A 13,960-nucleotide genomic window follows, 5' to 3' on the forward strand; every position below is an offset into this window, starting at 1 on the left:
TCCTCATGTTACAAACCTTAGCATGGTGCATATTGCTAGCTAACAGTAACTAGAATTCCAAAGCATGAACAGTGTGTCACGGACGTCCAAAGGGACTAACCGTGGGGAGCAGGAGAGCGGAAAAAGACCCATAAGCGTAGCGGCGAGACAGGAAAAAGGCCCGGGCTCATAGTGCAAAGAGTTCAGGAATGCCGTATAGAAACCTATGCCCTCAGGGAGCGGACGTGGGGCGCCCTGGTGCTAGGCGGGTCTCAGGACATCCGAACGTCAATGCTGAGCGAGGACAGAGTGCAAGACCCAGAAATATATAGCCCAAGGGAAAGAGAGGGACAGGAAGGACAGCAGACCAGAAACTAGGGACAGGACAGAGAAGGAGCACCCTCTGGCTGCAGAGGGCGTGACACAGTGGTGCACAAATTGATCATTTTAAATGATGAATGGGTCTGCACATTGGCCTAACTTTCTGTCTCTTTCTCTTCGAGAAAGAGGAGTCTTTGCTTTGTAAGATCTAATTCTTAAAAATTGGCAGTTCCAAAGTAGGTAGTGTGGAAGGCTCTGAAAGTCTGAAGGTAGCATAGTTGAGGGAAAAGTTCTGCACATAAGCAATTTTTTTACGTACAGTTTTGCGATTTACGTTCCAATGAAAGCGTGTTGCCTACAATATCTTTCAAAAATATTCACACCTTTCCAAGGATTGATTACTGTATATTGCTGCATTATAAATGATGTATACAGTATGTACAGTATATCACTGATTACTTGCATAGATGAAAGGTGCTAAAAGGGAATTACTATCCCAGTTTACTTTTTTGCAAATTCTGTCTAAGGATTTAAGATTCTGCCATATAGCCCAGCATTGTTGAGTAACTAGGATATTGTTTGCTCATGGACATATTCTCTGTAGTTCTTTCAAAGCTGCCTCATAGAGTCACCCTGACTGCTTAGTTTTGAGGAATAGTCTGATCTAGACATTATCTGTGTAGTATGATACACCTTCCACTTCATCATAATCAACTTTAACATGCTCAAAGGACCATTCGGTATTTTTAATATGTTTTTATACACTTCTCCTGTGCCATTCTACAACTTTTTGATGGTCTTCAAAGTTGAATACTTTCTAAAAAATAATTGCCTGTATGAGCGATCTTACAGAGACTGGTGGATTTATTCTGAAATAATGTCAACCACTATTATTTCACACAGGCAGAAGCCATTCAACTAATTGTGTGACTTTCTCAAAGTACTTTTGTGCTCCTAAACCAATAAGATTTGTCATGGCAAATGTGGTGAACACTTAATAAACATCACAATAAACATGTTTTTGATTATTCTTTGCAGTTTTGCTGACATTTAACTTTTCACCCATAAGTGTTTGGTGTGAGCATTTAAGTTTGGATTGAAAATATTCACTTTAAAATGTACTGCATGTGTATATCATTTGGAATTCAGAGAGATTGAATCTCTGAAGATGAGACATCTTTGGAAGGAGTTTTTAAAGTAACTGTATTGTAGAGAAGCCCTGTACTAGATCATACTGTAGATCCAGCCAAAACATTGTTTAGTTCTCTGTATGCATTTTACATTCATGGAATTTTCTAATCCTTAACCTTCAACTGAGATCATTCTGACCAAATGAGGAGAGTTCTCTCTTTCTTGACCAATGGAGCAAAGCAAGCCCTCTGATGTCAAGCTCTGTGGTGGAAATTAGTTATCCATAAACAATGGAATATGAAGTAATCTGAGAATCTACCTCCTAGAAATGAAAAACAAAATTATTTCTTTATAGCCTACTGTAAGTTATCTCCTATCAAAGAGAATTCAACCTTGACATGAGGGGAATACATACTAGCATTGGAGGGTCAGAAAGTTTCTAGTTTTCTTTCCACCTGAAACTTTAATTGAATAATTTTATGTTTAATTGGATAAGTTGAAGCCTTTTCTTGTTCTTAAGAAGCTGGGGATTTAAATAGACCTATAAAGACTGCTGGACAGGTGCCCTTGAAGATTAGCATGGGCTTCTCTTACAAAAGAAGAATCCAAAGTGCTCATTCACAGCACATTTAGAGAGGCTTTTAATTAAAAACAAGTGCAATGCATCCTACTAATTACCCATAAACCTGTGAAAATGCATGTACTTAAAATTATGGAGCTCTGTTGGAGTTTCTTGTTGTCTCCTAAGCTTATATTAGGCCACCCTCTTGTGGCTCAACACAATATAGGCAGTCTGATTCTCAGCTGTGACAGTGTGCAGGATAACAAAATAACTGAGAAATCTAAATTTAAAAATACACATATATATACATAGAAAGTAGAGGATCAGTTAACCTAAAGAAAATCAGATCAAATCAGACCTTAATGATTCCCCACAGAACAATATTCTGTAAAAGCTGTAATAATGTTTTATGAAGACAAAGCGCCAAAGTAAATGTCAGCTCTTAGAACAAAAAGGACAATATCTACAACATTAGAGAAAGGAAAGAGTAGTTAGACTCATCTCTGACTGCTGATTAAACTTGACATTGCTCTTTGGGACCTTTTTTTTAAGTTTCAGTAACTAGTATGCTCAATCTTTTTCAAAATTTACTCTTTATGTCAGGAACTAAAAGTAGTCCAGCATACGAGTAAATAATACGAGTTTGCCATAACAGAAAAACATTTTGTCATGACAGTCCTTTCTTTAGGTTGATTACAGTGGTTATTAAGGCTGCAGTTTGAGGATATGATTCCTTTCACCTGGCAACCCCTGTTAACACAAACTGACTTCTGGGGAGCTCATTGTAATAAATAATATCACTGCACTGACCACTTGTCATGTAGTCTGTTGTTTATTATTTTTGGGAAGCTTTAGAAAGAGCAAGTAGGACTGTTACCTCAACCTGACTGCAAACTTTCAAAGCTGCTTTCAATAATATTAATTTCCCTAAGAGGTGACACTTACGTTTATTTGTTTTGACCCCAAATTGCTTTTATTACTGTTGATGTTTTTTTTTACATTAAACTACTACTGAATTAAATTTTGAGATAATACAAATGAATCATTTATTAAAAAAATGACCCTTTTGAACCTGTTTAAGCGATTAACCTTATGTGGGTGAAGGAGGGAACTCCAATAGAGTTGCACATTTAAAAAAAAAGATGAAAGACGGTTTTCCTCTGGTTTTGACTAATATGATCAAATTAAAATGGTCCATTTGTTACATGAGATATAAATATCAAATTAAGATTTTGTAGATTGCAATATCATGTGACTTTAGCTCACGTCATATTAAATGCCAAATTATTTGTATGTGTATAACAAGTTGCTTTTTTTGTCTAAGTCACATATTTGTGTCAAACTGACCAAATAAATTAACTATGGATTTGTGTTGCAGACAAGTGTTCAAGTAAGGTCAACTGTTTTGCTGTCACTTTAGGTCAAAAACCATCATGCTAATTGAATGGATTTTCTTAGAACTGTGCACAGTTGTATACTGTACATTCCTCTTAGCATTACCCTCTAGTGTCTAGTTTTGAACAAGTAGACATTGAAAGTTAATGCCCTACCTAAGGGATAATGTCTCCACTTATAATAGCTTATAATACTTATAATAGTTATTATATATTATAATACAATAGGTATATCATACAATAAGGCTCTAGTCCTCAGGACCCTTTGTATCTCGTGGTTTTCTTTCTAACTGAACTCTTAGTACCTAGTCTTGCTGATATTTTATTTTTTCTTTTGCTATTTTTTTCATTCTATTCCACTTGTACTGTACTGCACGGGGAGAATAAGTATGGGCAGGAAAGCCCACCCATTAAGTGTTTCATGATTTGTCATGCTGGAAAGAGGAAGAGCAGGGATGGATCTGTCTAGCTAATTGCAGCCTTATCACTGGTGGTTCCATTTCTCCTCAAAATGTTTAATAAAATGTCTATCCCTCATTACTGTTTAAGCAACCCTCAATAGACCTTTTCTTAATTAATGATGATGATAATAACAGGAAGCTTCCATCAAATACTGCCTATTCAGTTGTAGTTAGTTAGCTGGTTAGGACGTGTGTGAATCCTGGCATCTGTTTTATATGAATGCATTTGTTCAGATTCAAGTCACTTTTGTTACTGAATGCTAATACTAATATTAGTAATATTAATACTAATTAGTAATTAACGATTAGTAATACTAATACATCAAGAGAAAGTATGAAATCCACCAACTGATACAGAAGTAGTCTTAATTTCTTTAGTATATTCAATCTTTTAACAACTCGAAACTCCTGGCAAAAACAAGTATTTAATGGAATGGCTTGTTTAGTCTGCATTACCAAATTCTGATAATCTAAAACATATACAATACAGGGTTCTTAAATACCTGAAAGCCAAGAAACCCTGGAATGAGAGATTGTCTTTCACTCCTTTTTTAATTATTGAAATGTTTCCTTTTCAGATCTTTTACTATGAAGCCGGCCAGACTTTCATTTCTAAGCAATTTCAGGGAAGACTTGGTAGAGTGGCTGGACATAACAACGCTTCAATAACCATCAACAATACGCAGCCTTCAGACTCTGGAATGTATACCTGTGAAGTCAACAACATGCCTGACTTTCAGGGCCACAACCAAGGGAACATCTTTTTGTCTGTTTTAGGTAATTTTCATTTTAAGCTACGTTTTACATTGTACTCCACCAGATTTACTATATATAGCTCCCTGTATGTACTGTACAGTACAGTATATAGCTCTCTGGAGCACAAATGGAGATGATGGCAATTTCAACCTGTCATCATTTCTGATATAAATCTTTTAGGTCTAACCAATTAATCAAAACAGATTTCCCTCCTCCCTTTAAACTCAGGGGATGGATTGTGTAGGATAAATTAGTTTTGTCTTTGTAAAGGCTTTACAGCAAACTAAATTACTACATTATGTTTCTTGTGTGTCTATTACTGATTCGGTTTGTTCAAAAAGGGCTTAGGGTATAGTTAATAAAGATTTACCTTTTCCTATTTCCATTCTGAATCATCTAGAATCTTGTTTCCATACAGATGGTCCACTAGTGTAGTTCTAATTATTATTTCCATGACTATCCACGTAATTAAAGTAGGACTTATTGGTCTATAATTATTGGTTCATTTTTATCAACTATTTTATGGATGGGTGCAACAATTTTCCAGTCAAAGGGTATCACCCCCATTTTAAGGGATTGTTGAAAGAGTTTTATTAATGGTCTATGAATTACATTTTTTCCACAGGTACCTATACCATTGCTTTTTTATAATTAGGCTGTGGAGATCTGTTTATCTTAATTCTTTTAATTAACAATTATAACTAATAACATTTGCATTTTCACTGCTAATACTATATAATATGGTACTTTGACTTTACTCAAACTGGGTCAATTCTTAGTACTTGAGTGAAATATTAATTTAACATATGTTTATTTTAATATTTTTTTCCTCAGCCTTTTCTCTTTCTTTGTCTCTTTCATTGTCTAATTTTTTTCTGAGAAAGTTTCTTCAATTATTGCTGTTTTTTTTTGCTTCAATAATGATAAAGAACAGATTGTGTTGTTTTAGCCTCCTTTTATTTCCTCTTTCTCTCGCTGCTTTTCTAATGTCTGTTCTTACCAGTGTTTGAAGTTTATTATAATCTATTTCTTTAACGGGAGGTTTTTAACTGTTCTGTAAAGTGCTTTCTTTTTCATTTTTGTCTTATTCAATAGCTTTGACTCGTGTTTTGTGATCTCACAACATTGCCAGAAAAGCCTCCACATAATGCTAACTGCTGTGGGTTTTAGAAATCTCATGGCATGAATAATGGCAGGTGCCTTGTTTTTCATGCCATGAAACTGCACAGGTTTCTGTAGGGTGAACAGTCCTCACTCCTATTCAGCATGATGGTTGCTTGGAAAGGGAGACGAGGACTAAAGACATAATTGGAAAAATATTTTAAAAATCTCATGACACTTGCTCAAATTTACTATTTCATATTCCCATTTTATCATACTCACTTGCAATCTCTTTATATGTTTATTTTTCTATCGCAGTTAAACCTTCAACCCCTTTTTGCTCTGTCCATGGGACAGTGGAGTCAGGTCACCTTGTAACACTGACATGTCACTCTGAACACGGTACACCTCCTCCAGCCTACACCTGGAACAAAGTGGATAAAGAGACCAGTAGAAACGTACTTGGGACAATGAGTAAGTTCATATGCACGGCAATGCATTTCAGTTCCATTCTGTATAAACACCAAACCCAAACAATCATTAACTATAATTAAAACATTTGCTTAATTATATTAGGAAATACTATGTAGAAAATGCAGAATAAGATACATTAATATCCACTTCATCCTCCACAGTTTAGGTTAGCTTGCATGTACAACCAGTTTGCATTTTTGAAACTGTATGTAGTATTGTTGACAGATGCCAAGTAAGGTCTTTAAAGGGTTTGGGTTCTGAGACATCTATGGAAATAGAGACGTCATGACTGGCAGTAGATTACACTTTCATTAAACTGGAAAATTTTAATTGAAAACAGAAAACTTGAGATTGCCTGAATATACTGTATGACTCATATAATACACATACTGAGAAGCACTAAAAATGCAACAGATTAGTATTAAAACAAGTACTATTTGTTTTTAATGCCTTTCATGAAAAAGACATGTAACAAAATAGATGTTTAGGCTTTTCCTTTAAGTTATTTTGACTTTATATGACATTTTCATTTTGTTATTTTTTTATGTTTATTCACATCAAAAAACACCCTTCACATGTGCGAGATGCTTAAAATTAAACAAAGAACACAACTTTCAACATGACCCTCTGTGCTTAAACACTTAGACACACTTATATCCTTTTCTTCTTTTTCAACAGACATCCAGACTGGAGTGATGAAAATTTCCAATCTGTCTCAGTTTGAGTTTGGACAGTACCAGTGCAATGCCTCCAACAGCTTGGGGTCTGCAGTTTGCGTCGTTGAACTATACGAAGGTCATTTTAAAAAAAAATGCAGGAATAAAATCTTCAGGGCAAAAGGATGAGTGATGAAATCTTTGTTTACAGCCAGTTTCTAACAGGGCATGATGATCTGTGAATGATTCAATGGCCATAATTTGTCAAATACCCCTGTAGGTCAAATTAATTTGTTCACAAGCAAATATTGAGAAATTAATAAAAGGATTATATCAGATTGTGCAGATTATCAGGAAGAGTATGGATTTAGAGAGGACTGGTCTTCTTTTAAGAGTTTTCTTAAAAGTTTAAAAAAATTATTAAATGTATCTCTTTTAAAAGTTAGATTTCATTAAACAAGGAATGGAGTAAAGGTTTTTTGATTAGTAGATACTGTATGTTTTAGGTTTGCTGTAGAGAAGGTTTCCATTCTCTCCATGTACAGTATTAATGGGACTGTGCCAGGACACTGAAATGATTAATAGTGGTGATTCCACATTGAGATAGATTGAAATAAAATTGGAAGTGTGTTTAAATACATTTTAAAAGGAGAGCATGATGAAGTATGTGAATAGAAAAACTATTCTGTAAGATAAAAAAATATTTGAAGGTGGGCAGCACAGTGGCACAGTTCTTAGTATTGCTGCCTCACAGAGCTGGGGTCCTGGCTTAAATTCCTGGGGTGCTATCTGTGTGGAGTTTGTATGTGCTCTAAGTGTTTACGTGGGTGTCCTCCAGGTACACTGGTTTCCTCCCACAGTCCAAAGACATACTGGTAGGTTAATTGGCTTCTGGAACAAGTGGCCCTGGTGTGAGTGTGTTTGTGTTTTTCTCTGCGGGCAAGGGGCAGTGTGGTGGCTCTGTGGCTAAAGATCTGTGCTTGTGGCTGGAAGGTTGCCAGTTTGTATCCCACTGCCAGAAGAGAAATCCTAGTCTGTTGGGCCCCTGAGCAAAGCCGTTAACCCCAACTGCTCCAGAGGCGCCGTATAAATGGCTGACCCTGCGCTCTGACCCCAAGCTTCTTTCTCTGTCCGTGTGTCTCATGGAGAGCAAGATGGTGTATGTGAAAAGACGATTACCTAATACAAATAATTGTATATGGCCAATAAAGTGATCTTATCTTATCTGCAGTGGATCGGCACTCCTGTCTTTTGCCAGTTGCTTGCTGGGATAGGCTCTAGCTCCCCTGTGACCCTGAAATGAATGACGTGATTAGAAAATGAATTGATGGATATTTTAGGACAAGAAAAAAGGACTTTTGTCATCGTTGTCATTTTCTCATTTTTATTTCATAACATTAAAATGCAGACAGTGCTCAGAAATACAGATATAGATGCATAACTTACATTGAAAGCACAGCAAAACCATAACTTCACTGCCTTCTAAATGCCAACAGTTCCCCATGGGGCAGAGGTCGTAGGAGCAGTGATTGGGGCAATTTGTGGAGCTGCACTCATTGGCCTCATCGTGTGGTACGTGACACATAAAATGAGGAGGAGGAAATACAAAGCTGGCAAGGCAGCTGCTACTGACATGGAGTAAGTAACCTGCATATTCTCAAAGCCAGAGAGTTTTTAAAAAATTAAAACAACAAAGGGAAACAGTGATTTCTGTTGATTATTATATGTCAAATACAATATAATACAAACAAGTGGCTGCAAAGAGATTCCTCTGGGCTGCAAGAGGAATTAGGCCATCATCCCACTTTGACCAGGATTCCTCATGCCATAGGACATAATTAGTTGAGCACTGCCTGTGTTGAAGGGGTTCAGCTTGCTGCCTAACAGCAACTGCTTTGTCCAGCCTTGGGGTTTTATCAGTGCATGCTCCATCAGGCTGGTCAATGCTAACTGTAGTCTGGGAACTGCAAGACCTTCAGTTTGAATAAGAACAAAGTAATTCTGACATTATTTCAGAGGAAAGCATGCATTCCTCATCCTTCCCATGCTGGTGTGAGGGCAGTAGTGGTAACCAAAGTTAATATAATTAAGATACCATAGGCGTATATATAATAATAATTCTATGATCTTCCTCCTTACATTGAGGAGCAAACATATCCAAAAGTAACAATTTGAGAAAATCAAGAGGAGATTCTGGAGCTGTGATTGCCAGAAAATATGATTCCCAGATGTGAAAATACAAAATTGAAGTGCAATCAATAGTAAACAACCTCTAAGTAATTTTTTAAATTTCTTAGTTTAAGTAGTTAACATCAGGAGGAATACTGTATATGAACAATGCGTGGATAATGCTATTTCATGCTGAGTAATTCGCTGGGCTAAGAAAAGCAACAACTCATCCATAAGGATGGAGCTGTCATAACCCCCTTTCAATGGAGGATGAACTAGGCAGCTAATGCAAGCACAAAGGTGAAAAGGTGAGAGGGATGTGAAAAAATGTGCAAGCAAGATATCAGCAAGAAGCGGAACATTTATATGGTACATACTGTATGTAAGCGGAAGTGGGCGAGATTAGGGTTTGACCTCCTCTTGAACTTTGTTTTAAATTCTGTTTATGAAAAAGGTGTGGATTTGACATTTATGTTATACTGCACTTTTAAGACTCTGTTTTGTTTGAAACCACATATGACTCCTTGATGTGTTTTCCTTCTGTGTTTTCCTTCTGCCAAAAGGGTGAAAGCTCCGGTGGAAGATCCAGTGAAGTACCAATCCGTCCCCACTGCAGAGAGTGCACCGCTCTCCAATGCTGCAGACGTCCCACCAGAGTCCACACCTGGTGAGGACAAACCTGAGCAGGAAGAAGCGTAGGTCACTGTGCTCATGTAAAGTTGAAAGGTCAGCCATCAAAACTGTCAGTCGCTTTCAACAAGTTTCTATCAATCACACCCAATTTACAACCTCATGTGACTGCACATCAAAAAGAATGTGTGGTCTCAAATTATCTACCTTCTCCTTCGTATCTTGATTAAAAACAAGGAAGTAAAATGTAAAACTATATCGTAAAACTCAGTGCTACCATTTAATTGAGTACATTGGGTACATTTAGTACATATTCCAAAACTGATTCATCTAAGTATACATTAAATACCATGGTCCGTTTTTGACTAAATCAGGACAGCAGTTAAAATATATCTGGAAGAATTGATGGTTTTAAATCTAGTCTGCTTTTATAGTTGTTTCAAAATACTGTTTTTACAATGTTTAATTATTCATCAGGACGTAAACATTTACGTCAACGCAGATCTTATTAATTAAAATTATTAATTTAAATAACGTGACAAAATCTTATTTTGCATTTACTAATCTGGCTGTGAGCTTATCAATTGTTACAAATATACACCATATTGTGATCCATGTAATAAATCACATGATTATCTTCAAGAAAGTGAGAGGCCACTGGGTAAATCAAGTGTACCCATTGCACCTTTTTGAGGATATTTTGTTTTAATACACTTTTGGTCTTACTAACTTGCCTAACTTGTGCTTACTTGACTTAATTTTCAATATGGATTTTCTGTTCAATGCAATAGCATTGTAATTCAGTATGTGACTTTTTTGACATCCCTATACAGGTCAAAATAACCTGAAAGGATGTATTTTGTGTACTACACTGGATGTTTCCATGCAGAACTCCAAATGCATTAGTAAAACCAAACAACAAAGTATAGCTGAACAATGCAGCTCTATAAAATATTATAATCCAGTGGTCACTCATTTTGTTGACGACTTTTCCTCACTTAATACTGTATGTACTTGTGTATGTATTAAGTCCATATCTCTATAAGGAGGCATTGTGAATTTTACTTTGAAACCCAGTGCAATGCAATGAACACTGACTTACACCTTATGACATTTTTATAAAGTTATTGATTAACATTAACATTTATTGTATTTAAAGACATGTGCACACAAGTCTATCTACTTTTAGATTATATGGATATCTTGATGGGCTATCTGGTGTATATTTATAACATAAGCAACTTACAAATTGATTAATTAATTGAGAAATAAGGATTCTTTTCACATGGTATGTTTTATAGTGTTTAATGTTGAGTAAATTGATGTTCTGATAATGTTTTTTTGCCAACATTGATGGCATATTATTTTTACAATGGATTAGAGAGGGTGGTTATTTGATTGCTTTGATTTATTTCTGCTGGATATCACCTCGTTAACTTGGAGTGTGCATTCTTTTTACTTTGCTGAATGTTATAGCAATTATTGCAATATTGAAATGCATTTTTTATTAGTTGCATCTCACATTCCTTTTTTACTATTTCAATTATGCCTGAAAAATTCTGAATGTGATTGTTCCCGATTATGTTTTTAACATTGCTACAGTATAACAGCTGCCAAAATAAAATAATTAGTTGACTACAGTTTGTGTACATTTGGCTATATGTACTGTGTGTTGTTCGACATATTTTAAATTGGAAGTAATAAAGGTTTTTGAAAATAATGAACTATATCAAAGAGTACTTTGTCATTTTTACATCTCATTTAAACTAGAGTTTTTTAGATACATTATTTATCTATTTTTGAATTCCTCTGAAGCCTATTAGAGAATTATTAACAAAATCCGCTGCACAAATAAGGAAAACTTTTTTATTTTTTAGCATTTTTCTTTGCACACATATTTCTGCTCCCAATTCAAAGTTTAAGGGTATATGTTAATAAAAATGACCAGCTTTGGTTAGTACTTGGACTAGCTCTGCACTATTACTGGGCCTCTTGGTCATCACTGAATTTGCAAACAGGTGTCCTGAAGTTTTTCAGGACCCTATGCAGACGGCAGAATCCTGAGGGGAGTGAGACAAACACGGGGAGAGAAGACTAGGATCGGGGCTGGCTCGGCGGGGTGTGGTCCAAGGCAAACAAGTCCAAAGGGAGTCCGTAGGGTAATCCAAAGTAGGCAAGAGTCCATAGCCGGGTAATCCATCCAAGGCAGAGATGGAGCGGGACCCAGCGAAGGGTCGGGGGAATAAAAAAGGGGTAACGGGGCCAGGCACTCCAAGCCCCAGACCAAGATGGTCAGGACGCCGTTGCAAAGCCTATGCCGTCAGGCGACTCCTGGACTCACTGGTAGGCAGGTTTCCGGGCGTCCATCTTCCAAAGCTGAGCCTGGAATGGTGGGAGCATCTGGCTTTTGTAGGGAGGGGCTGGAACAGGAGGGCAGTACCAAAAATCAAGACAAACAAGAAAGAGCCGTAGCGTCCTTAAGAGTAGGGGTTTACAATCATGACAACAGGAAGAGTTTCTTTCAAAGAGTCACTCAAATAAAATTCCAATGGGACACGATTAACATTGCGAGGCAACAGTTTGAAACCAGACTTCTTAATGCACTCCACTATATGGGCATCATAATTCTCACAATGGCCACTGTAACCCTCACCATTGGCACTGTAGCCTTCAAAATGGGTACTGTAACTTTCACAATGGGCACTTTAACTCTCACGATGGGCACCATAGCCCTTACCACTTAGGCACACATTCTCATCTAGCAGAATTGTGCTGATGATAAGAGCCCTATTGTTAGCAACGCCAAAAAGACCAGGTCAAGTCAGAGTCAGGGAAGTGATGACGACAGTCCTCTGGAAGTGGAAACATGTTTTTGTCACAAACTTTAATATAGAAACAGCAATAAGTGACACTTTTTGTACTACCTTTGCAGATGAAAGAACAGGAGATATTGTGTTTAAAAAACTTCATAGAATTTTTCAGAGTTGTTCCGACTGTATTTCTAAATGAGTTTGCAACAAAAAATGAATCTAAATACAGTTTCAATTATTTGATAAGGGCTTTGTTAAATTCAAATTCAGTAGTGCTGTAGGAGTTCAATTTTAGTTAAATTGATTTTCAAGCACTCCAGAATAACAATAATAGGCTATTCTATATCCATATGTTCCTGACAACACTTTTTCCCAAATAAATAGGACAATTTTGTTGTACATAGCGAAAAATGCACAATTAACACTTGCTTGACTGTATATCATTGATTACAATGTTGCTATTTTTCTTAAGTTTTTTAAGTTGTCCTATTGACGGAAGGGGTTTGTAACAGGCCAGCTGTAGTGAGGATGGTAGTGACCTCTTGCTAGAGTTTGCTACAGTAAGGTCTCTATTGTCTGTGTAATGGTTCAAATGAGATGCATTGTTTATATAATAATTGGTGGAGATTGAAGAGCCACATTCTCATATGGGGATAATTTAGAGTGTTTGGGATACACAGTGGTAGTTGGTTGTTGGGTTGGTTTAGAGTGGGTCTTTGGTGGTTGTGTCAGAGGATTTTTGCCAGAATAAAGACTCCTCTGCATTACAGTATATTCTGCTGTCCTTTGTGAGTTTCACGTGCTTGATGTATCACCTATCTAGAGGGAGGTCTTTCATAGTGTTTAAATGTTTTTCAAACAGATGGGGATCCAGACTAACGGGTTACAAAAAATGCAAAATACAAACAAATATAAAAGCATTCGCCTAACTCTGCACACTCCCCACTCTGACAATCCATGCAAATACAGTTGCTCACTTCTTTGTGTTGGATACTCAATCTATGAAACTCCTCTCACAAATAAACAGATGATCAGATGGTGGACTTTATCATCCTTTTTCTGAAAGGAAACTATATGTGAGTATAAGTTTTATTTTTTTAAGCTTTATACATCAGGGATAGCAATATAATTTTCAATTACTATCCTATTCAATTACTATAAAGGATGATTTTCCTCAAGTTACCTATGTGGTCAACGGGTTTAGTGTTGTTATTCTTCTTATTAAAATAACAAAAATGTGTTTTTGGTGGGGGAGGTGACATGTTTTAGTCATCCTAAAAGAAAGCAAGTAGGAACCTACTGTATGATATAATCAGTGTTTTGCTTTTTGCATTCTGTTCACTTTGAGCAGGAAGGTCAAACTATTTCAGTTACTCATATTACTGCTTCATTTTTTATTTATAACCCATCCATGTAAAACTGAAAAAAAAGAGATCTAAACTAGAGAATCATCTGTATGATGACAAGATTTTATCGCATGCTCAATGTGGATTTAGAAAAGTTATTTGCTGCTTAA

The 13,960-nt window shown here is 36.4% G+C and overlaps 1 protein-coding gene across 1 annotated transcript in view; it reads left to right on the forward strand.

Moving 5' to 3' along the window:
* LOC148828528 (V-set and immunoglobulin domain-containing protein 1-like) overlaps window positions 1-10,178 on the forward strand; it is a 30,885-nt gene extending 20,707 nt beyond the window's left edge. The window contains exons 3-7 of the mRNA XM_088926042.1: window positions 4,427-4,625; window positions 6,024-6,179; window positions 6,858-6,974; window positions 8,332-8,473; window positions 9,568-10,178. Coding sequence (XP_088782168.1) covers window positions 4,427-4,625; window positions 6,024-6,179; window positions 6,858-6,974; window positions 8,332-8,473; window positions 9,568-9,703 — 750 coding nt within the window. The 3' untranslated portion in view covers window positions 9,704-10,178. The remainder of the gene's footprint in view (window positions 1-4,426; window positions 4,626-6,023; window positions 6,180-6,857; window positions 6,975-8,331; window positions 8,474-9,567) is intronic.
* Window positions 10,179-13,960: the final 3,782 nt, after the last annotated feature.

Source organism: Atractosteus spatula, chromosome 9 (genome assembly GCF_055471065.1).
Source record: "Atractosteus spatula isolate fAtrSpa1 chromosome 9, fAtrSpa1.hap1, whole genome shotgun sequence".
Taxonomy (NCBI): domain Eukaryota; kingdom Metazoa; phylum Chordata; class Actinopteri; order Semionotiformes; family Lepisosteidae; genus Atractosteus; species Atractosteus spatula.